Source organism: Zonotrichia albicollis, chromosome 2 (assembly GCF_047830755.1).
Source record: "Zonotrichia albicollis isolate bZonAlb1 chromosome 2, bZonAlb1.hap1, whole genome shotgun sequence".
NCBI classification, from domain to species: domain Eukaryota; kingdom Metazoa; phylum Chordata; class Aves; order Passeriformes; family Passerellidae; genus Zonotrichia; species Zonotrichia albicollis.
In genome coordinates, this window is record NC_133820.1 from 51,262,238 (window position 1) to 51,287,272 (window position 25,035).

A 25,035-nucleotide genomic window follows, 5' to 3' on the forward strand; every position below is an offset into this window, starting at 1 on the left:
AATTTGATGAAGAAGAGTGAAACGAGGGTCAGGAGTCATGAAGGATGCAAGAATGAAGAAACTCGAGTGCAAACTGGGCATTGCCTGTCTGAGGAGCAGCTGGGTAACAGCCAAGCATGGGAGTTTTGCGATGCTGGCAACAAAGTGGCCACCAGCACCTTGGGCTCTAAGAACAGAGGCAGATGCAGGAGATCCAGGGAAGGATCGCCCTCTGCCCAGCTTTCAATAGAGCATTTCTGGAATGCTTCATCCAGGTATTAGCCTCACAGTGCAGGAAAGTCACTAGGGAGCTAGAGGGAGTACAGGGAAGCACCTCTGGGATAGCAGGGCTGGAGCACCCTGCCTGTGTGAAAGACTGGGGAGAGACTGCTTTAGGGGGACCAAAAAGGCAAGCCCAGTGCCACTGGAAGATACACAGGAGATGCCAATGGGTTGTCCAGAGAGTCTGTGTGCACTTCATCTTTGTAGGTTTTCAAGATCAAACTGAGTAAAAGATCTGATCTTAAAGCTGTCTCTGGTATGAGTGGGAAGCTGGACTCAGGGATGCTGAGATCTCTTCATCCAGAGTTATCCAGTGATCCTACAAACTGGGCACAGCAAGGGCAGCCAGAACCACCGTCAGCAGCCATCAGGATATCCTGCTCCTGGGCTCTAGCACAACACCAGGGCTTCCCACTCCACCAGCCCTATCCGTCTCTCAGTGCCTGCCCTTGCTACCCTACTGCAACCCTCTCCATCAAACACAAGGCCCAAGCAGGATGTGCTTTCAGTCACTAAATTCAAATTTCACTGGTAGCTCATGGACAGTGAGAAGAACACAAGTCTCCTTCCAGCTTCCGTGAATTAAGGACCTAGAATATTACCCACATGGCATTAAAGCCATTCAGACCGCAAAGTCAGGCTTTTAGACAAAACCATGACGGCAAAACCACAGAAGCTCAAGACATCACAGGAAATTTGCTCCTGAAGAGGACAAGGCCTGGCGAGAGCATGGCAGCGGGCTGAAAGGCAGCTCCCAGGCGGGTGCCGCGCCTGCCCTGCCAGCACCGCTCACCTGTGCGCCCATCTCCCAAATCCCTCCACCGCAGGTACCAAGGGCAGGGCCAGCGCTCTGCCTGTGCAGGGATTTACCGAGAGCCCGGTGCAGGTAGCATCTCCTGCCCTGCTTAAAGGCCTCAAAGAGACAGCGCCTGTGCCGCAGCCGAGCAGAGTCCACGCCTGCCTTCCTGCTCCGTCACCCCACGGCCACCCCCAGCGCAGGTACACCCCCGCAGGACGGACCCGACCGCGGGGAAGCGCAGGCTCCTCCTGCCCACGGAGGGAGCAAACAGCACCAGCTCCCTCCCTCCATCCCTCCTGGCGGCCCCTCCCGCTCCCTCCCTCTGCCCCACGCCCCGCGGTGCTCCCCGGCCGCCGAGCCCCGCGGGCGGGGGCGATGGCTCTGCGGCGGGCGGTACCTGGACAGGGAATCGCCGCTGGGCGGCCGCGCCGCCGCCGTCCGCCCGGCGCCCAGGCTCTCGCAGCTGGAGCTGCCCTCCATGGCGGGCGGCCCCGCGGCGGGCGCTGTCCCCGCGTCCCTCAGCCCCGGCGCCCGGCGGGGCGGGAAGCGGCCATGCTGGCCCGGCGTGCCGCGCGGGGGGCGGGCCGAGGCGGGGCGCTGAGGGGGCCGAGCCGCCACCGGCTGCGGGAGCGGGGCTTGGAGCGTGAGGGTGCGGGGTGGGTCGCGATCCCCTTTATGTCCTCTTGAGAAGCGAGGGAAGATGTCAGTTCCCGGGTTCCATCCTCGGAGCACGGTGGTCGTTCCCAAGGGCAAGGAAGTGGTCTGTCTCAAGCATCGCTCTTGAAGTCAGCTCACCTGCGTTAGGCTTTCCAGCTGGCTTGTGCACCCACAGTTAAAACAGTTGCGCTGCTCACATTTGTAATTGCCCCTGTCTGCTCCAGGATCCCCACTGAGTCTGTCCCTCGAGAGGGTGGAGCAGGGGCTGTGGAAGGTGGCAGGTCACAGTCACATTCTCTGCGAAGTTACCCGACGGACAGCGCCAATGCATCCATGGCGATCCGTGTTCGAGGGCTTTGCAGGCACAGTTCGGTATCAAGTGTTCTGCAGGAAGAGCCATGGTATGCCCAGTTCCTTGAAGCAATCGAAGAATGGGAGAAAAGCTCTTGGCGTTGGTTACAAAGACTGAGGGGCTGAATCTTAAACCTCCCATATCAAGGATGCAGATGTCTTTCAAATGTTTAGCTATTTTGACAAGAATCTCATGAGGCAAAAAGAATGAACCAATGGGGATGTGTTAGGAGGTTGATGGGTTTCCAGAAAGACTTGTGTGTTGGCAAACAGCGTCTGATGTCAGGAGTATCCATCCAGATGGACCTTCCGATTAAAATACTGTCTCAAAATAGGATAAACCTTGTGTCTTTTAAACATTTGTATACTGTGTGGCTGTAGAATGGTTACCAAAACATCATCCCACTTCATGCTCCAAGGAGTAAATTAGCTGTGTTTCTCCTGTTGTCAGATGTCATGCAAGATGCTGAAGCAGGTTTGTAGCATCCCCATCTGAGACTGCATGATCCAGCTGTGAAACTGCCTCTGTTGCTCTTTCCTTTAGTCTGTGTCTGCTGCTGTTGAGCAAAGTTGATGTGGGATGGTTTTGAAGCAGGTTTAAACTTGAAAATGCAGTTCAGTTGAAGCAGGTTTATTTTCGTATTTTTCATTTGATCTTCTGAGCAAAAAGTAACCAAATTAGCAAATGAGTTTTAGGGGAGGGAAGGTTTCAGCCTAGGAAATTGAGTTCCTGGAGGCTTTTCTAGAATGAAAACTCTGTTTTATGGTTAAAAGTGAGATCCTTGTTTGAAAAATAAGCTAATTGATAGTGGTTTATTCCAGAGTTAAAATCCAAACAAAATGCCTTGACATTACAGTTGAAAATCATTGCAATTGAAAAATACATAGGCCTGTACTGATTTTGTACCAGCTATAAAATTATTTAAAACATGTTCATATTTTTTCCTCCCCTCTGGTTAGGGGCAATGAACATTTTAGAAGCACCATTTATTAATAAAAACCGAGGTATGAATGGCAAACTGTCTCTCTGCCTCTTCTGTTTAGTTTTCCATGCACACGTGTGTCCGGCGAGCAGATGGTGTCCTCTGTGGGGACATGCTGGCAGGCGGTGCTGTGGCAGCAGTCCTTCAGCACCACTGCTGAGCAGTCAGGCAGGTCCTGGCAGCCTTTTCCCACTGCTGTGCTCTCTTCCCAGCCCTTCCGGGGATGGAGTTCCTGGCGGTAGTAACCCTTGGGAGAGGTCAGCGCTGTAGAACTAGCACAAAGCAGTGCATGTCTCCCTTTCAAATCTTATCAAATTGCCTTGTGGTGAGTTGGTACTACCTCTGTTCCCTCTGCTAAGCTTGGTTTGATAGAGGTGCAGTTGTTTAAAAAAGTCAAGTAGGAATAAAAACAATATATAAACCTCCATTGCTATGTGGAAGTATTAGAATGCCTTCCTTTCTTCCTAATTTGCTATTGATGTGGCATCTCTAAGTAGTTTATTGATGAAGTGCTCTATTTGCTTTTCACTGCCCTGTTTTGTTCTTGGCCTTATCCCCAGGGCCTGTGAAACCCTTTAGAAATTCCCACTGGTGCTTTGTAAATGAGAACAAAGCTAATCACCTCCTGCATCTCTCCTGCTGCTGAAAGAAACTAGCAGTCTGCTCAGTGAGTCTTTCTGCTCAACAATACCACATTTTCAAAGTCAGTCAGAATATTCTCTCTGTGAAGTGTGTTTCCTCAGGGCTCTTAAAAGTGATGGAGAATTAAATAAAGGCCTGACATAACCAAAACCAATTAAGGACAATTTACAAGACTGTTGTATAACTGATGCAAAATAAGTGTCGTTCAGTCTGTTAACCTACTTTTGCTTGCCACATCCCCTACCATTATCTTACAAGTATCATCATTTAGATTTGGGTGTTTTTTCTTTTTTTTTTTTTTTTTAATGAGGGAATGTTCTGTCATTTTGTGATTTCAACACAGGAAACAGTAAAATAAAATTAACATAATGGATAAGTAATAGAATTATCTGTGTTCATCTTTAATGCTATGTGGCTGACACAGTGATATCTGAAAGAAAGAATGACAAGAAGCTTCCTTGAATCAAAGGTGTATAAGATTCATTTCAACTAAAAGACAAGCAGACATCCTCCAATACTTCCTCAAATTGTATGTGGTTGTGGCATATACAAAGTGAAAAATACATAGCCCCAGGCTTTCTTAGGTGTTTAGAGGCTGTCAAAGCTGTGGTGAACACAGCACAAAGAGGATAATATTATGTACATGTAAAACATGATTAAGTGAGGGGAAGTAAGGCTTTTACTTCAGTCCTTGTGGGTGAAAAGTGAGATTCTATTTTGTATCCATTGTATTTAAATTGTGTGTCTGTTGAATTAAGGGCTTTCTAGCTCTGTACGTATGTGTGGTCCATACATCTGCTATATCAATGTGCCAGATGTTATGAATCCAGATGCTCTCATTCCTGGATTAGCTCCTTAGCTTTGCTGCTGCACAGCCAAACACAGGTCTGTTGTGTCTCACACTTTGAGCATGGGGCTCACCAAAGCTAGGGACAGTCACACAGCCCGGACATCCTGGCACAGCCTTTCGCAGGGGTCTCGTGAGGATGTTTGGCTGGTGGTCTGTGGCTGCTTGGCTAAATGTCCCTGGAGCAGAGGAGGAATCATGTTTATACAGTGGTCAAAGGGTAGACGACCATGAAGCAGGATCGTGTACTCAAATGGTCCACTCTGAAAAAACCTGCTCCCCTGCTGCAGTCTTTATCATAACCTGTCATTGCATGGTACAGCATTCCCCTCCCTCTCCCTCTTGCCATCTCACAGCTCATCCCATGGTTGAAAGGCCTATGAACAATAAGGGAATCAGAGCCCTAATCCCTTCTGAAAATGATCACCTTTCCCTTTTGCTCCAATCCCAACATTAAAATCTCATCCATCCTAAACCTCTTTGCTGCAGCTCTATGGATCTCCCATATTTTTGCCACTATACTCATATATTCCTGTGCCCTCTTAGACAGCACATTAAATGGTTCATGGCAAAGTCAGCTTCACACACTGTGCCTTCTCTAGTCTAGTCCCCATCAATGAGTCCAAAAAATTTGCAGCATGACTCAGTCCCATAATTGTTCTGAAAACCACACAGCCAGAGACACCCTTGTCTCTCCTTTGATTCACTAAAATGGTTCTGAGATTTATTACATTTTCTTGTCTTCTTGATCTACAGCTTCAGGGCAGTGGGCAGGCGATAAAAGATTCTCAGTGCCTTGGGAAGGGAGGATTGTCACTGGTGAGATCCCACTGTGATGTATGATCATCAAATCACACTGGAGGTGGCATGTGTTCCCTTTGTCAAGCCCCATCAGCTGATAAAGTATGAGGTCAGAAACAGCAAGAGCTTTGGCACAGGGAGAGAGGCTGATGAAGAACAACTCACTGTGGCTGTGATTTGGAGCTAGAGCTGCTTGTGGTTGCAAGAACATCTGTTACAAGATGGTCATAGGCAACATGCACAGATTTGGTCCTGCTGATGCATAATGCCTGTGCTGTTGAAGTTGGAAACTGGTCAAAACAAAGAGAGGGACTTAGGACTTACATCTACACTGAAATTGTCACTGTGCCTCCAAAGTTACTATAATTCTGGTAAACCTGATCGGAGTGGTCACCTCAGCTCACCCACAGTTTGGTTCTGGACTGGCTATGATGGCACCCTGACAGTGCTTTTGCCTTGCACCCCCTCTGTGTTTGATAGAAACAGAAGCTAATGATCAATAACCCTTTAACACCTTTTTATGGTCACTTTTTTTTTTCTTTATGCAGTCATGCACATGCTGATGCATGGTGCTACAGACATAGGGCTCTGGACTCAACCTGGACCTAATCTTGTACACTATAGCTTGTTACCTGCTTTGAAGCACTTTTGGTGGGCACACTGTTTTGTTCTTCCTGCTGCTCTGTCAGTGTACTGCTTTCTTGTCCTCACTCCCAACACCAGCTTATTATGGCTGCCCACAGAACAGTCAGGCATGAAATATGCCACAGGCTAATGAGTACATCAGGTTCCATCTGTGTGTGCACAGTGTGCACAGTCTTCTGGAGTCACCATGCAATTCACCTGGGTTTTTATTGCCTGATGCTTTTAATTCTCCATGGCCTGTGCATTACTGCAGAGCTCCATGGCCTGTGTTTGCTCACAGCTACGTGATGGCACCGGCACAGTCCAAGGCCCAGACAGGGAGCCTGAGGGCTGTGGGCACCTGGAGAGCTGCAGGCCTCGGGCTCTAGGGGCAGGACTTCCACTGCATGCTGCAGAACACACAGATGCATTTTGTGTGTCAATTCAAATAAAGCATCTTTTCTCCTGAAGGACTAAATGCATCACAGCAGCTGTCTGGCTGTTTGGGCTGTTGCGCTCCAGCAGCTCCTTGGCATCTGTGTAATGGTCTTCAATCTGGCAAACATGAAGAAAGAAAGAATTACTCACAGGAGTTAAATTTGAAAATTCTGATGCTTGTTAAACCACTACTGCTGGAAACAAATGCATTTCCAGAAGCTGTAGGGTGATCAGGCAGGAAGGAATTATGTGGGGGTAAGAATTGGTTTGATACTGTCAGACATTAGGAAGGTGTCTGAAGTCTCAGCACTTGCAGTCTCTGAGATGGGAAAAGATGTTCATACGGAGGAGAAAAGTCTCTGTACCTCTTAGATCTCAAATTTGTGTTTTACAGTCCTGATTTATACACCAATTTTCAAGCAAATATTCATTTAAAATTTAGTAATTTTATGTCTACATTGTCTGAAATAGTACTGTCTATATTGCCTATGTGCACACAGACTACTTTAAGTGAGATTTTAATCTGCAGCGGCTATGTTTAATAGCTACAATTAGGGAAATGGTTAAGAATACTCGACTTTATTGCATTTATACTTCCTTTTCCGTTAAGGAAGATGTACATTTGTGGTAGTGTTTTAATGAAACACAATAAAATGTTGATGGTAAGATCTGGAGATGATATTAAAATGAGAAGGACATTTCTAGAATATAAAACAGTAGAAATTAATTCCTTTCAGTTTCCCTTTTATTTACCTTGATGGCTCAAATTTCCATGTGGAAAGCTCATACTTTCTTTTAAAAGCAACAGGATGTTATGCTCTAGTGATGAAAGGGCTGGGGAGTTGCAAGCTTAACAGTGAGTGCAATAAAAATGAAGTATTTGAGAGTTGTCTGGTCTGTGTAAGTTACCTGTCTGCAGTGTGTGAACTGTAGAAAATGTTCAGGAAGCTACTGAAGACACATTTAGCCCATGGATACAATGAGGGAAGAAGCTTATTGCCATTGCCAATGGAACTAAAGTTTGGAAAAGGCAGATCACAGGGTTTTAATGGAGCTGGAGGAGAACCAGGCTGAGTATTGCAGGGGTGAGGCAAGACTGCTCCAGGAGGAACTGGTTCTGGTGTGAGCAGAAGCCAATTTGCTCCACCTGGCTTCATGGCCAGCATCCCCCTGACCACTTTTTATTTTAGCAATGTGGACCTCCCATGGAATCGTTTCTCTTTGGCTCCAGGACCATCACACACCCAGTGTGAGGATGCTGGGCAATGTTTCTCGGAGCACCAGACAGCTGGAGAGTGTGTGCTTCTCTTCCCAGGAAGGTGGTAGTGAGGGACTAGTCAGGGAAGTGCACAACTGCAGGAGCCTGCAGTGTCCTACAAGTGATCTCAGACTCTAATTTTGACATTGCTGTTACTGTTCTCCTAGGCATGAACAGCACTGCCCTGCTCTTGAAGCTGGCTTTAGCTCATAAATGGAGCAGATGGCTTTTATCCATTCTGCCACTTGTTTGATTGATGAATACATCAATCTTTGTTGTATTCACCAAAGTAATGCATGAAGGAAATATTTAGGATGCAATGCCACGTGTACCAAAAGTTAGGAAATGCCTGGTTCTCAAATTTCCAGTATAACTTAAAGGGATCCCACTCAGACATCCATCTCAGCACTGGATGCAGGGAAGGTTCAGGGCAAAAATTATAAAGGAACTGGGCAATTAGATGCCAGTTTTATGTCTGCACATAAGGGCAGGCTTCACAAGCAACTCCAAATATGCCGTTTCTGGTCATGATTCAGCATTTGGATATCAACTGCTTTTACCCTGTGCTCAATTATAAGCTTCTGCAGTTTTTGAAGGCCAAAATTAAGTATTAATTATCTTATATGAATGCAATAAGTTACCTTGCTGTTATCTGCAGTCAGTCACTTCTGTACCTTCAGTACAGAAACTCAGAAACTTTGATGATCTTGATACCCTCATTTTGCTTGTGCACATCTTTATGATGGGGGTCTGGGATGTTTGAGAAGGATTGCTGTCTCATGAGTTGGGCTCAAAAGAGGAGAAGGAGCAGAACCCAGTATCCTCTTCCCTGCCTTTGATGGTAAGGGGACTCATGTCCCTGCAGTTTGGGAGATTAAGAGGGACATACACTGCTAGTGGTGAGTGTATGAAGGAAGATGCTACCCCTCATTTCTTAGCTGGGGGATTTTTGGCCCTAACAAGGAAGGAGCAGGATGAGAAGTGAGTTTAGTGCTGGATATGCTGGCACTGCTGTGGAGGGAGAACAAAGAAGCCTGAGGCAACTGTTCTCTTTTTTTCCTTTTGAGGGATGCCATCGTGCTCAGGGATGGCATCCCTCAGCCTGTCGTGGGGGCCCCAGGGTGGTGTGACACGATGGTGACATGATGCACAGTCCTCCACCATCTCCCAGGTGCAGCCACCCTGGCAGCTCAGCTGTGTCTCTGTGTAATACCTGCTGCTGCTCTGCCAAAAGGTTCAGCCCATCCTCGGCATGCTGACAGACAGGCCCAGGTGGTTCAGGAGCAGAGACAGTTTGGAGGCTGATGCTTTGGCTGGGACATGTTTGCTTTGGCCAACTCTGCTACAAAAGCAACTGCAGAGAGCAGAGGTGTTGGCAGTGCCTGGTGTCAGCAGGAATTCAGAATGAGCCCTGACTTGAACCATCAGCACGTGCCTCATAGCTCCCTCAATGCTTCAGTCATTCTGGAGTGTTGCCAACATGCTTTCCAACCTAAAGAAACTGAGAAGTGAAATTACAGAGGTTTAACATTCAATGTCTCAACCAAAGCAGAGAGGAATTTCCAAGTCAAAGATACATTTTTACCCCAGAGTGCAGAGTATGAATACCTGCTTCCAAAAAAAAATAGAAGTCTGATCCCTTCACAGGAAAGGATCACAAGAGTCCATTGCAAAGGCAAGGGTTAAGTAACCCTAATGTAGGATGGACCAGTGTCCCCAGTAAGAGATATTAATTCACTTTTAAAAAGGAAAAGAAGGAAAGGAGAGAAATGCCCTTATTCTGCTCCAGCATTCTTCATGGACAAGATATAAGCCCTTGACTGTAGGAACATGTTGCTCAATAACCTGAATATCTTTTAGCTCAGTGCTAACACATTGTAAAACTACTTGTACATTGTTCTAGGGAGCACATTCCCACTCTCATTAAACATAACACAAACCCAAATACATTTCAAATTTATACTATGATGACAATGAATATGAATAAAGTTCACTTCACTGTGAGGCCTCTGAAACACAAATAATGCAGCTGTTTCAGATGATGGGCAGCCTAGGAAGTCAGGGCTGTGTTTGCTCAGAATGAGGTTTGCTGTTACAAAGAATTTTCCTTTATTCTCTAAGAATGATATAAATTGCTACTAGTCCCAATTAACTGTTTCAGTGATTACATATTTCAGAGATATAGGCTGGAATGGGAGAGGAGAAATATATAATGAGTGAGGTTTTTGCCTCTGCTCTGCCCTTTCTATAATGAATCAAATGAGTAGTGAAGAAGAATAATCCATAAAACTCCCAAATGTAGTCGGAAGAGATGTTCCCTCATGCAGAAATCAGCCATGGGTCTGCCTTCTAAAGATGCTTTCAGAAGCACTGGACCTGGTATTTTGAGAGGATGATGCTGGGGACAGCAGGGCCTGGAGCCAGAGTGCAGCCGCAGTGCGGGGCAGAGTGGCTGCCCCGGGCAGAGCTCTGGTGCCCGAGGGCACTGACTGCAGGCTGGGAGCCACAGCTCGGCCGTGTCCCCAAAGCTGGCTAAGCTGTGCAGAATAGCTCGGTAGCAGGGGCATGCCAAGGTATCTTAAGACCACTTTAGCCCTATTTGTGGAGCTGCAAAGTTTCTCAATTCAGTAAAAATCTGATTTAATGTCATAACCTCTCTGAGAAAAACTCTCCATTGTTCAAAATGGTGAACTGAATATCACTGTTTTATACTGCAGAATACCATGCTCTTCACCCATCCGGTAAGAATTGTCCAGCATCTTTGTGTATAAATCTGTTAGGTCATGCCTGCATTTCCCTGCTATTGTTTTAGGAGTTCCCTTCCGGTATTTAAAGACAGGGAAATATTTTCTATCTTCCAGCTTTGAAGCTGTGCTGAACAACAAAGACAGGCAAACATTTAATTCTCCCCTAATCCTTTAAATGCCTTTACAAGCACATGGCGTTCACACGCTGCTAAGCCCCTCTCCTGCAGCAGCAGTGCATCTTCTTTTAGCTCTGCCTCTAAAGCCTGCAGCTTCAGCTGGGGTGGAACAGGAGCCCGCGGTACCCCTCACCCTGTGGTGGCTGTCCTTCTGGGTGGTATGCAGAGGGATGGTTTTCCATAATAAAGCAATCATCTGGATTGAATTGCAGATAGCTATCCTCTCACAAGGTACTCCTGTTTAGTTTTGTCAAGTGAACAAAGACATAACTTAGATATGTTCCGGGCTGGGTTTGGGTACCTCTGAGAGCTTCTGATCATTCCTGTGATTAGCCAGCCTGATCTGGCAACTTTAACACAAAAGTGCAAGCACAGGATCAAAATCTTTTTCTTCAGGAAAGGGAGCTGAAATAGAAAATTTCTTTAACTTCACTCCCCAGGAAAACATCTGAAGGACCAGACATGACAGCTGGGACAAACCCATCTCTCTCAAGCCTCCTGCTGGCTTTTTATGGTGTAGAAGCAGAGTGGGATTTGAATAGTTGCCTTACAGGATGGGAAGTGGGCTGGGATGCATTGCTGTTCATATGAATTGGTAAGTATTCATTGACTTAAGCCCCACAAAACAATTTTTTCCCTTTCCTTCCTCAGTATGAAAACTTTTCACTTGTTTTCAATATTTTTTGCTGCCTTTCTGTGAGGACCCACAAAGACATTTCTGACAGCTGCCTAAAGCAGGTCCTGAGGAGCTTCAGACCCCACACCCTCCTCAGAGAGTCCATCCTCATGTTATCCTTCCTGTTACAAAATTCCACCTGGCATCTAACCTGAAGCCACGGTTTCTTGGCCTGTAGAGATTATTATGGAAAATAACCAATCTTTTACCCTGGCAGCAATGATCTATCCATTCAAAGAATCTCTTTTCTATTCCCACTCAAATCTGCTCTTCTTCAGGCTAAAGAACCTTCATTCTTCTCTATATATTTTCCAGATTTCTGTTCATTTGCATTGATTATTTCTGCTTGGACGACATCATATTCCCAGGTGGCACTGTTCTACAAGCTAAAACCTGAGGGCCAGACATCATTATTTAGATCAATGTAGGCATGGGAGCTGGGCTTTGGGCTTCTTATCGAAAATCTTGCCTTTTATCAAAGGCTGTAAAAGCCTGGTGAAAGCATTCTCTGATGAAAGCTTAGATAATTTAATAAAAAGTAGCATTTCTGGAGCTAATCTGTCATCCAAGTGCACAGCTACGCTGTGCTGCGGTGTTGGTGGCCATTGGGAAATTTTTCTTTATTGCACACTCTCACTTGCTGAAAGCTAAAACCAATCTAATAGCAGGAGGCTTTGGAGACACAAAAAAGTGTACAAAAAAGACTCAATTCTAAATTTTTTATAAAAGAAAACCAAAAGGGGAAGCCAAAATAGGCCACTACTGAGGGTAAAAAAGACAGATGTAACAAAAGAATATTTCTGAGATTTTGTGCTGATTTGTGCTCATGAGTCACTTATAAAAGACTATATTCAATGTTGAGAAACTAATGAAATGTTCTTCATGAAGGGTTTTTTAATTACATTTTTAATAGTTTACTTCTTTAACCAGCACTATCTTGTTATCTGTTGCAAGCTTCTCTTTGCAACCTTCTAAAGCACTCCATATATTTTCTGTCAGAAGATTTTAAACCCCCCAGTATAAACAGATGGTCTATTAGTATTTGTATGTCAGAAGCTAGCAGTTTATATGGTAAAACACTCTAGATTAAGTCTTTGGCATTGGAGGAAAAGTTAATGAATAAGATTATCATGTGATGGCTTTACTCTAGTAAGATCCACACAATTAATCAAGACCATTGTGGCTATAATAACATAAAGATGCCATGTAACTATGAACAAAGTCTTTGGTTAGTGGATTTGCTACTTAAATGAAGGGAAGAGTTGTCTTTCAGGGCATGTTATGCATGAAAGCCTGATTTTAGCTGTACTAATGCAGTTAACCTGCGTCTCACGTATGAGTGGGGACAGCACATAGCCCTGCAGCTTTGATCAGCCTTTTGGAAACACACATGGGGTTCTTGCCTCTGCTGTACACATCCTGTGAGCCTGGTTATCCAACAGGCCAAGGCCAACGTGTTCACACTGAGGAAATCAGTGAGAGTACAATGGGTTTCTTTACACCAATTCTAATTTGCTGTAGAGTTAGGTTATTCATAGAGATACATGAATAACATTATGCTAGCTAGAAGTCTTGCTGAAGGACAAATAACATGGAAAAAAAGCACAGTCCTTAAGAGAAGAAGAAATCCTTAAGAGAAGAAGAAACTCAAAAACAGAATAAACATTCATTGACAAAGCTGTTGTGTAGCTTCACAAAGGATTATATTGCCCAGTGCATGCATTTTTTATACATTCAGTATGCTTACTGAATAGTAAAGACAATGCTAAATTTAAGGAATCAAATAATATGTCATGTGGGTTCTGACACACCTCTCTTTTTAAAAACTGCAATTTGGGAAAACTCATCAGCTTCCTTCTCAAATAAATTTGAAGAGATGCAGCCAAATTATGGAGTCCCCATACATTTTTCCTTGAAAAAGTTAGATATCTTTCACTGATGGAAATTTCTTTGGTGTACAAATTGTGCTCATATATTAACCTGACTGTTATATGTGCCCACTTGTCCAGCTTATGGAGCTAACCCCATAGGCCACATCTACAAGAAGGAGCTTTCCATATAAGATCCTTAAACAATACTACAATAATTTTTAATAAATATTTCTCAGCAGCTGGTATGCTAGGACCTCTTCCAAAACTAATTTTAAAAAACATTAGGCCTCTAGATTGGAACTTACCTGTTGTACTTAGAGGCCAGCTAAGCACAAAAGTTGATTTGAATACATTGCCTGCTTTTATTTTCACCATGACACTCCAATATAATGGTATCAAGGATAAACCCTGCCCTTGTATGATGTTCATAGAACTTCACAACAACCAGGAACTTTACCTTTCATCTCAAATTGATATTGAGGGATAGGGTTTGCCATCAGAACTGCTAACTTCAACAGGAAGTGCATGGATGCACCTATACTCAGCATTTCACCCAAACACTGAACAGCACCACAGGATTTTCCCCATGTTCCTGGACAAGAAGGATAAAACAAAGCAACTGTGTCCTGTCAAACAAGGTAGACCTGTCAACCAGAGTGAAAACATGTCAGACAGCCCTCCAAAATAAATGGAGATAGAGCATCTTTTTTGTCTGAAGCCATGTACAGGAATGCAGGAGAAGTGTGGGGAGAGCTCCCCAGGCCCGCTATAGCGCAGCCAGGTGGGGCTTTGTCCCTTCTGCCCTGGGAGCCTCGGGCTGCCTCTGCCCCTGCTTGTCCTGGGGCTGCTGGGGCAGCTCCTGCAGCCTTGGTGCCCAGGCACACAGCCCAGCAGCACACATGTGTGGGCACCCACAGGGGCCATTGCTCGCTGGGTGTTCACTCACAGCAACAGGAGGCTGGCTCACTACAGGAGAAACAATCATCTAACTTTGGCTCTTTTAAAGGAGCTTCTTGTAATGAAAATGCCAGCTTGCCAAATGCTGTTTCGTGTTGAGTTTCTTTTGTTTGTTTTGGTTTTGACTTGGTTTTGTTTTGTTTTGCTTTCTTTTGTTTTTGTAGGTTTTTGTGTTTGTTGTGTTTGTTTATTTGTTTTTTGTTCCATTTTGTTTGGCTTTGTTTTTGGTTTTTTAAAGACAAAATTTCTAAGTCTTAATCAACCTGCTTTTTTCAGCTTGCCTGACCTTTTCTGCACCCAGAATGCCTAATTTAAAAATGAGACTGAAGTAAGCTTTTACCATAGTTGAAACTTTTATTGTGGCAGGAGGAATCCTGTCCATGTCATCCCTGTCCCTGCAGCTGCCAGACCTCCCTGCTGCCGTGGGAGGGAGCAGCACTCTTGGCTGTGCTGCCCGAGCTGGTAGTGCTTCCCACCAAGTGATTTGGATGCAATGGGAAAGGTCAGCCCTTGCCTGGGCCTGGTGCAATTCCTGCTGTGCTGCATCTGGCCAGGCAGGGAAAGTACTCACTGCCACTCATGTCTCATACCTCCTCCATGTGGCCTCACTGGCTACATCTCCCTGGGCACAGGAGACAGGCCTGGGGACATTTTCTGGCATGGAAACCGTGTGGCGCAGGGTGACTTGTATTTTATACTGTCTTATCCCTCTTGTCCTGCACTCACAGCGGGAATGGCTTTTGATTGTGAGATTGCAGGAGGGTGGTCGTGGTCCCCAGGCACTGCCAGGGACTCAGAGCCTGGTGGCACAGACAACCAGGCTCCAGGGACAGGCAGGGGTCCCAGGCTGATTTTCAGCTCCCTGGCAAAGATGAACCTTCTGCTGGTGGGCAGCAGCCCTGCCTGGTGCTCCCCCATCCTGCCTGCCTTGCCTTTTGCCTTTACAGCTGAGATAGAAAAGACACACTTTTAGGACATGTGTTTCTTGATTTGTTTCAGATTTACCTTTGGATGAGTGGGACTGTGCCTTATTTTCCTCCTAGAGTGCAAGGGAAGCACCTTCTGTCATCTGTGCTGGAAATGCTGAAGTGAGGAGAGAGCCACACACCTCCTTGGCACCTCCTCACTTCAGCATGTCCACCCAGGATCAGGAGTATGGGCACAGCCTCTGCAGTGGGACACTGAGCATCTGCCAGCATCCTCCCCCATCCCTCCTGTGAAAGCACCAGGTTCCAGGGCAGGACAAAGGAGCCATTTGTGGGTAGGAGTCAGATACAATGGAGTCAGATACAATGGAGGGACCGAGCAACATTAGCAAAAAACCTGAGGGCAGCAGCCAGTAGAGCTGGTGTTGTGAGGGGCAGCCAAGGGGGGTGCCTTCCCCCTTATCCTGTAGGGGAAGGTGAGCAGACAGGGACTAAAAGGGTGGATGTGCTGCATGGCAGTCCCTCATCACCACCACCAGCAGTGAAGCAGTTAAGATGTGGAGAGCCCTTTTTTTCCCCCTACATCTCAAAATAGCACAAGGCAGCCTTTGAGCACGGGCAGTGATGTGCTGACATTTGTCCCTTGGAAACATCCCCTCCACCAGCCCTTCTGCTCAGTCCATGGGGCAGGAAGAGCCGCCCCCTTGGAGATGGAACCCGGAAAGCCTCTCGAGGAATGGGACACTTCCTCAGGGCTGACCTGCTAAAAATAGCCCGGTAGGGATGAATGCTTGTGTGAAACAGCCTGCAGCCCAGTGTGATGTTGTACATGCTGGAATCTCTGTAGGCTGGAATCTCTATAGGCTGGAATCTCTTTAGGCTAGAACGGCGTGTAATGTGAAGGAGGCAAGGAGGAAAGGAGAAGCCAGTTGTTTGATTTCTGCTTCTCATTAGGGGTCTCTGATAGTGAGGGGAGTGGGCCAAATATCTCCAGGGTATGATCCAGGGCAGGGCACAGCCTTGGGGACTCAGCTGGCCCTCTTGGGATAGCTGACTTTTGGGGGTACACACTTCTCAGCTTCAGTTTTTGCAGAATCCCAGGGCAAATTGCTCTGTTGCAAGATTCTATCAACCCTTTCAATAGATAGCATTTTTATTAACCATTTCTGGTAGTGAAACCATATCTTTAGTCAGTAGGAAAATATCACAGCTCTCTGGCAAAGAGGCAGGCTGAGCTCCTCGAAGCTGCCAGATGTTCATTTTTCTCTCCCCCCTCCTAAAATATCAAAATTTTAATTTACTCAGATGAATGAGCAGTTGACTAAACAGACATTCAATATAAAATTCATAGTAAGAAAAGAGACACTTGGGATAATTTTGATTGATTTACTTGGCAGAGTTTTGATAGCTACTGAAAAACATACTATTCATGTTTAGGTGAAAAATAAATGGAGTCAAATAAGTGTCACTGCATAGTACTAGGAGGTATATACAGCCACATGTAAAAATGCATAAACACAAACATTTCTGTACAGCAACTTTTTTTTCAGTCTGTATAGAGAAACACTGGTTTATAATATGGGGAAAATATAAAGCAGACATACATGCAACAAGGACATGACAGTTACATAGGTCCCACCTGCCTCCCAACAGCTGAAATAACAATAACAACAATAATTATAATAATAAAAGCCTTTTTCGGGGAAAAAATTTGAAACCTGGAATGTTTACATGTTGAGGTTTCCAGAGAGCTTCAGATGTGAAACATATCTGAAGGTGATTTAAAGGCTTGATTCAAAGCCCTGTGAAGGCAATGGAAAAACTCCATTGGTTTCAGTGAGCTTGGGGTCAGACCCAGCTATTTAACCATGATCCCATTCTGCCCTCCCCTAAAACCCAAAGTTGAAATCTGCAGATAAAAATAAACAATCATATCATACAAAACTTTGTATATAGAATACAAAAGGTAACAGTTGACTTTTTGTATAAAATACAACTTTTTGATAGTATATTTATTTCACATATGTATAAATATAACCCAAATAATATGATTTTTATTATTCCTACCAAAATATTATTACTTTTTGTTGTTGTTTTTACAAAAGTTTACAAAACAAATAATTCTTTATATTTACAACCCAATACTGTGAAGAGTGCCCAGTCAATGATGAAAAATAGATTTTAAGGGTAGTGCACTTAACCATTGCAAAGAAAGAAAAAAAAAAGACACTAGCTCCATTCAGATGCAAGTGTTCTGAAGAAATGATACTGGATTCAAGTTTTAGTTGCAAGAGTCTTTCACAAGCTCTCATTTCAAATGCATCAGGTATACATATACAGGACAGGAAATGGCCTCTACCTTTTTTGAATTTACTTAAGACATGATGTAATTTTGCTCCCAGGGATGGCACTCACAGCCCATGCGAGTGTTGGCCTCAGTCTTTTGCACTCCAGGCTGAGGCCAACAGGACAACACTCAGCATTGAGTCCACCACATCACAGAACCATGGAATCACAGAATATCCTGAGCTGGAAGGGACCCACGAGAATCATTGAGTCCAACTCCTGACTCCTTGGGACCAGCTCCTCAGCTGAACAAATTTTTTTTGCATTATTTGAGGACCTTGAAATCAGTCTGGCCCTAATACAGAAACCAGTGGTGGCTTTTTCAATGGCATGTGAGGATAGTTGAAGTCACCAGACTACAGTGCCCATTGCTCGTGGTGATGCTAACTCAGCCTTGGCCTCAGTGGCATCCATGGCAGCTGTCTGTCCCTCCCAGTGTGCTGGCAGTCACTCCCAGCACTGAGGCAGAGAAGCCAATCTTCCTTTCACTTCAAACTCGTGCAGCTGCTGCTTCAGTCTAGTTTTGCACAATTTACACGGGACACATTTGTTGTATCGGATCTGTATCTCTCCAAGCTTAGGTGGGACTCCAGTGGCCTGAACTCAAAAGCTCTTCAAAGGTTTGGAAAAACTTGTACTGATATATCACACATGCACCTCGACCAAAGCTGGGGAGAAGAGGGAGCTTTCTGGGCAGCTGAGTCACCAAGTTACACAAGGCAGAGCTGTGCAGGGATCACTGGCTGGGCTGGCAGAAGGGACACTTACACAGGCTTTCTTGTCCCTCTTATTTCTCTGGGAATGAACAGCCTCTACTGGCATATCTAACTAAATGCCCATGTTACACCTTTTGTGGAGGTGCAGGTGCTCATTTGTGATGATGCTTCTTGAAACATCCTGAAAAATGGTGCCCATTTGAAATGACAGGGTGAAATAACTGGAAAAGCCTGATTAAAACCTCTCACAAGAAGTAGGTCAGATAAGTGCAGAGGCTATTGTCAAATAGTCTACTCATCCCACTGCCACTAACAAGGATGAATAAAGCACTTGCACGGGCTGAGCAATGCCTCTTGGCACCAAGGCATGGGAACGTAGGCCTTGTATTCCTTTGCCACATCTAGTTGTAGCTAATTCAGAGAAGGCTGTGAAACACACTGCACCCCATCATTTGAAGGAACAGCACTTTCATTTGAATTGCAAGATCTGTTCCTGTCCATGAATCCTGCCTGAATCACTGTGCAGCTGCTTTATTGTGACATAGCATATCCTTCTGATGCCATTACCGACCAAGTCTATAGCAAAGAATTTAATATAGTCAAGACTATTCCCTGGCAGGTGTGGGACAGCCTGTATCCTTACTGCTGTGCTCTGTTAGCCTTCAAGGAAGGTGGCTGCAAACTGCTTATGGAAATGGTCCTTGCCCCAGTATATCTTCTTTCTATGCACAGAAATTGCACAGGACAAAATTAGCTGGTCCATCCCCAAAACCAGAACAGATTATTGAGTCCAGTGTCCAGAAATAATCCCCAGAACTGTTTCATGTACAAGCACAGATATGGCTGATGGAGCCTCCTGCTGTGAGTTATAATTGATGTGCATGCTAGTTTCAGGGGCAGAGCCTCCTGTACTCCAGACAGAGGCTGTGGGGACCTGGGCCATCAGCAGGACTCTTTCAACTCCCCCTCATATGGCGAAGGAGAAAAAAGGATGGAACCAAAATGCTGTGCAATCAAAATGGCAGCTTCCCCCCGGGCAGGTAGATGATGGCATTTCACCTGGGCTAAACCTGTTTGAGAGAAGAAGATCAGGCTGAACTACCTGATGGATACTCGCCGTGATTTGAGATGAAAACAAGGACAGTGGCTTAGCTGAGCCACTTTAGGTATCTGGCCTCCTCTAAGCTGGACTGGGAGAGTAGTCAGGGACAAATCATGAGCACCCTTCTCACTCAAGTTTCTATTAGGTCACTGGAGTCCCTGGGGAAGGGCAAGGTGGCAAAGTGAGGATCCTGAGCTTTGGAAGTAGTGGAAGTAGTTCCCTCGTGTTTCCCTCAGTGCCCAGAATGACTGTGCTGCTGGCAGAACAGCAGCATCCTCTAATACTCACTGCAAACACTGATAAAGGGAGAACACAAATGCTAGAGCATACCGAATAGCACGCTGGATGATCTGTTTCCTTCCTCCCTTGGATGAGACCACTTACCCTGCTATGTGCTACAAAAGGTTTATAACAAAATCATTGGGAAAGCAAATGTAGGTTTGTACTGTGCAGAAGTAAACAGTTTTTGTAATGCCATGAGATTTACACAGGGCTTGATGCTGTCAGGGCTAAGCAGTCCCAAGCAAGTAAATGGCTGTGAACAAGATGACTGAAGAGCTGTGGACCACTTGGGGTCTTACTTGCACTCAGAGAAATGATGTTCCACAGCCTATACCACTGACTGGTGCTTCCATGTGTGGGAAGCTGCATGTGTTTTTTTCCCGGAGCCCCTCTGAGAAGAACCAATGAGTTTGCAATGGGCTGGGCACAGGTCTGGGGAACAGACCCTCCACATGTTTTCACTCCTGTGTGGCAGGCAGGAATATCACTTAGACTGTCACTTCAGTTTTGTTCCTAGAGCTAGTCTTCAAACAGGGCAGTTGCTCTATGTTGTATTTTAAAGGACAGCCCAGTTACTGGAGTGTAAATTAATGAAGCAGGTTGTTGGCATCTAAAGAGAAAGCTAATGTCCTTGCTGCCTCTTCATCTGGTTCCCTCTTGGTACTGTCACTTACGAGTGGTTCCCTAAAATTTCATCGAGGTTGATGTCTTTCATCCAGTCATCATTACCAGGTTCTGTTTTCAGTAAAGAATCTATAAAATCCGAGTCACTGTTGAGCGCAGGTCCTATACTGTCCCCTTGCTGGTTCAGAAAGTCAAACGCTAGGTCACTGCCATGCTCACTTCCTTGGTAAGCCCGGGAGGTTTGGTTGGTGCTTGTGAAACCAGTTGATGGCAGAGATGACGGCGGTGTCATACTTGTTCCTGGCTGATTCAAGGCAGGCACAGTCTGTCCTCTCAGCTGATTGGGTCTTATGCTGAGCCCTCGTAGCGAGCCAGCAGATTGTCCATTTAGAGTCTGGTGCATTTGGTTCAGAGGGGCCCTCATTTGGACTCCCGCCGGTAACTGGTTAGGAGGTGCCAATGCACGCTGAGGAAAATGCTGGTTGCCTACGCTGCGCTGCAAAGACTGGTTGGGATATGGAGTGCCCGTGGGGAAACGCACCCCTGCAGGCTTCAGTGCATCCTGCTGCTTCACTGCAGCCTCTTGCGGGGCCCAGTTCTGGGCATTGGCAGTGGCTGTGATCATCACATTGGCCGGCCGTTGAGCAGGGATAGCTGTCGCTCCATGGGTCAAGCCTGGCCTTATTTGCTGAGTGTTGACCACTGACCCCGTCCCAAAAGCTGCCCCGTTGTTCCCCTGGGTCATGGTTTGCTGTCGGGACACCATGGGGTTATTCTGACTGGGCAGAACTTGATTTTGGTTTCTGTGTGGCTGCATTTGGTTCATTCCTGAAGTCACATTGTATGTGCTTGGTTGGTTGCAAGGAAGGTTCCCGTAGCAGCCCAAACTCCGAGCAGCAGGAACAGAAGGCATTCGGGTTCCAGCAGGGGTGGACATGAGGCTGGAGCTCTGGGGCATGATGCTGTGAGTTGAAATTGGGTTGGATAAGGACATGTTGTTGGAGCTCATGCTCACAGCTGGTGAACCACCTGGAAAGAAGAAAACAGAAGTGTTACAACAAGCGTGGGTGTATCAATATGTGGTGTCATTCAAATACCAACAGCTCAAAAATCCAGTTTTCTATGAGCAGAGTTTCTTGAAGAAGATACTTGCTCTTAAGAGGACTTACATGAACTTGCTCAAGGCCTTGAAGATGCCTGTCATCCAAAGGGTGGTTTGGTCTGTACTAGGCCACCTGTGGTTTTTCCATCCCTTCAGAGGAGAGCACATGAGCCAAAACTGATGCTCATTGTAAGAGAAATATTGGAGCAGGGAAGGACAGACAGAACCACTGGGCAGGAGAGAAGAGTTCCCTGCCTTCCTTTACAGAAGCACTAGACACGTCAAACAGGACAAAGCCTCTCTAATTGATCAGAGATCAAAAACTTTTCCTTACAGGGCATGGCTTATCCTGGCTCCCTCTAGAGACAATGGGGAGTGAGAGGCAGTTTCATCAGGCTTCTTTTCTACCTTTCTTAGACAGCTACAGCAGCAGTATCCATCCTTTGATTGGGAATGCCTGTCCCAGATGACAGCAGGAGCCAAGAGTGCATCTCCCACATTTGCAGCCGTATGCTGGGGCAGGAGCTCAGTCCAGTCTGTGCTGTGCCTGTCGTCCCACGTGGTGGCTGAGCAGGCATGGGGACATGAGCCGGTGCTGTGCCTGGTGAGCCCCACATGTGCCCTTTCTAAACTCTCTTCCCAGCTGGGCTATGGCTATTTGCCCCTGCAGAAACAGACTTGCCAGTGAAGGAGCCACACATGATGTGCCAGCGCTTGCTGCACCTGAACATCCCCTTTTGTGCATCAGAAAACTACAAGTTATGAGTTGGCAGAATTTATCACTCCTGGCTGATTCTGTCCAATGGAGGGTTTTCCTGTACTTAACATCTGCCAATGGATGACAAGAAGAGAGGATTTTCTTGCCTCCAGCCACCAAACCTCAACACAAGTTCAGTTTTTTGGCTACATAGCCTCTAGTTTGAGGCCACAGTAGGTCATTGATACTATGAAGGCTGAGTGCTTATGCAGGGCAGGACTGAATTAATCCCCGAGAAACTGGTTGAAAAAGACCAACCACTTTTTAAACCACTCAGCCAGTGTAGATGGCACTGTGGAGAACCTCTCTGCACACAATCAGCTGCTCCACATTGTAATTCCCTTTGCTACTGTTGCTTCCAGTACAAACCCTACAAGAAGCACAGCTCAAAGAAGTCAGGCTCAAGGCAAATGAAAGGAGATGTTTCTTCACGCAATGTGTGGGTCAGCCGAGGAAATCTGTGCCACATGGCACGGTACAAGCTAAATTCTCACACCTCTTTGGGTGGCCCCCAAAGTGTGAGAAAAGCTGTCAAATGAGCTTGCTACCAAGGTACCACTGCATTTCAGGAATTCTCTGAGCCTTTCCCAGAGGAGGAACGAGGAGATTTGCTATTTCATAGGGTGCAACTAATAGCAATTTTTGGGCATGACACATTGCCTTGGCTTGATTCTTTGTACATTGGCAAAACCAGATGGAATTTGACTAACTTCAGCTTCATCACCAAATCTTATTATATATTGGTCTGTGTGACTAATTTTATTAGTCGGTCCATCAAAAATTCCTTCATACTACACAATGCTTTGAGACTGTGTCATGCCTGCAGCACTCTCCAGATACTTCAGTCTCAGTGTGTGGCATGTTTTCCAGTCCCTTGGTCCTTTGGAAGTCCCTTCAGAATGTGGCAGTTTTTGATGTTGATTTCAGAGCTGTACATCATAGCTGGTCACAGCAATAACTTTTGCACACCTCCAATGTGGATGTAAAGTAAGCTCTATTTTTCCAGTTCAACATCATCTGGGACAATGTTTACCTATTCAGTTTCAATCACACAACCTGCTCACGGTGATATCTGGAGACCTGTCAGCCATTTCCTTTTGAGTTATGCTAATTCTGTGCCACTCAGGTTTCTTAACCAAAACAGGCAGTAAGAAGTCAGATGCTTTAAGGGACATAACCTGAACAACTATTGCCTTTAAGTTGTGGTTTCATTGAAAGAGATACCATGCAAGTTTGAAAAGATTCTTCTAACATCAGCCCATGTTGCTTGAAATAAATTAAATTTTCCCCTTCCTTAATTATTTATTATTTGGGCTGTATCTGCTCCCCAGTAGCTTTGCTGAACTCTGCATTAGGCTACTAGGGCTGGAATTGCCTACTTAGTCTTTTAATTTTGATCATGGCATTAGCAGTCTCCCTCGGAGTTTCAAGACTAAATAAAAGGTGACATTAAGAATTTGGAGAACCTCTCAGCCAGAACTTTTAAAACTCTTTTAGACAAATCATGGACATACATATTTAAAAATTCTATGTTTAGGAACAGCTATTTAATATACTGTTCCTGTTGAAATTTTACCATAATGATGTTCAGCTCCCACAGTCTGGAACCAAAGAAAAATTGTATATTTCTGCTTTTTCTGCATTATTTTTATACATATGCTATTTCCATTTAGTAATGGATGTAAAGAATTCATTTCTTTCCTTAAGGACTTAAAAAAATAACTCTTCTCAAATCATTATTAACGCTGAGTGTGACTCCACAGCCAGAGTGCTTGTTTCAAATCAAGTGCTTGTTTCAAATCAATATAGACATAGATACCTAAATTAAGAAGCTCCCACTAGCTTGGAAGGCAGCCTCTTCCACAAACAGGCTCCAAGTAGGACTGTAGAGGATCTAATTATCCTAAGAATTGTGTTGTCTTAACTTAAGCACCTAAATTCAGTCCCTGAGCTGGGCTGCCCCTGGGACAGAATATGCTGTGGGGAATCCACCTGTTTTTAGCCCAACAGGAACGATCACATTCCCACAATCAGTGCTCAGCTGACAACCACATGATTAGCCCCATCTTTGGCTTTGCTGGTGGGCTGTGCAGTTTTGGAACTACTGTAACATCTCCTATGAAGACAGGCTGAGAGAGGTGGCGTTGTTAAGGTGGGAGAAGAGAAGGTTCTGAGGTGATCTAGTAATTTCTTGTACCTAAAGGTGGCTACGAGAGGGAGAGAGAGGGACTTTTTACAAGGATATGCAGTGACAGGACAAGGGGGAATGACTTTAAATTAAGACAGGATAGGTTTAGATTAGACACAGGGAAGAAATTTACTCAGGGGTGGTGAAACACTGGACTAGTGAAAGGGTTGTGAATGTCCCATCCCTGAAAGTATGCAAGGCCAGGCTGGATGGGGCTCTGACTAACCTGGTCTAGTGAAGGTTTGGAACTAGATGATCTTTAAAGTCCCTTCCAACCCAAACCTTTCTGTGATTCTGTGACTTTTTTTTTTTGCAGGGATGATAGGGATGGGTCCCTGATTTTTTGCTCCTGTGAGCCCATAATTAAGAGAGAATTCAGTGGCATTTCAAGAGATGGTTTTCTCCCTCCAGATGAACTACAAGTTTGTACAGTCACTTCATTGCCACTGGGATGAAGCCCCTCCTGGGGTGACCCTGCCAGCTGTTGAGCAGACCTCAGGGCTACCTGCTCCTGCGAATGCTACACTTTTTGAAGAACACAAGTATTTGGGAAGGGGTTGTACTTGTTGCCAAAAAACGAAGCTTCCTCTTTCTTTGTTTTGCTATTTTTATGCTTTTATTTTTAACACAAGTATTTTCCATTCTTATTTCTTCCAGATGGGAAGAAATGCCTTCCCCAGAAGGACTCTGTACAGCAGCTGGGCACCCCAGGCTACAGCAATTCAGAGAAACAGCTCCCCTACCCAATTCACCTGCTCCTTTCTTGGGGGTCTCTTGCCATGGCATGGCAATGTGGGGAAAAGTATAGAGAAATAAAATACTCAACCAAGTTTCTCCAGCCTGTGCGGTTTTATTTAGCTTTTTGTTTCTTCTTCCCTAATCTGAGCAAAGCTATTCCCAGAAA

The 25,035-nt window shown here is 45.4% G+C and overlaps 2 protein-coding genes and 1 long non-coding RNA gene across 4 annotated transcripts in view; 1 reads left to right on the forward strand and 2 right to left on the reverse strand.

The window, feature by feature from the left end:
- MTMR2 (myotubularin related protein 2) overlaps positions 1-1,651 on the reverse strand; it is a 59,943-nt gene extending 58,292 nt beyond the window's left edge. For both annotated transcript variants that reach the window (XM_074535146.1, XM_005492073.4), the window contains exon 1: positions 1,458-1,651. Coding sequence is in view for 1 of the 2 variants with exons in the window: in XM_005492073.4 (XP_005492130.2) it covers positions 1,458-1,540 (83 nt within the window). In the remaining variant the exon portion in view is untranslated. The remainder of the gene's footprint in view (positions 1-1,457) is intronic.
- Positions 748-24,955, forward strand: LOC141728192 (uncharacterized). The gene is made up of 3 exons (XR_012578994.1): positions 748-1,260; positions 11,025-11,179; positions 24,789-24,955. It is a non-coding gene; the product is annotated as an uncharacterized LOC141728192 (long non-coding RNA).
- MAML2 (mastermind like transcriptional coactivator 2) overlaps positions 16,390-25,035 on the reverse strand; it is a 212,933-nt gene continuing 204,287 nt past the window's right edge. Inside the window, 1 exon segment of the mRNA XM_074535145.1 lies at positions 16,390-21,113. Coding sequence (XP_074391246.1) covers positions 20,131-21,113 — 983 coding nt within the window. The 3' untranslated portion in view covers positions 16,390-20,130.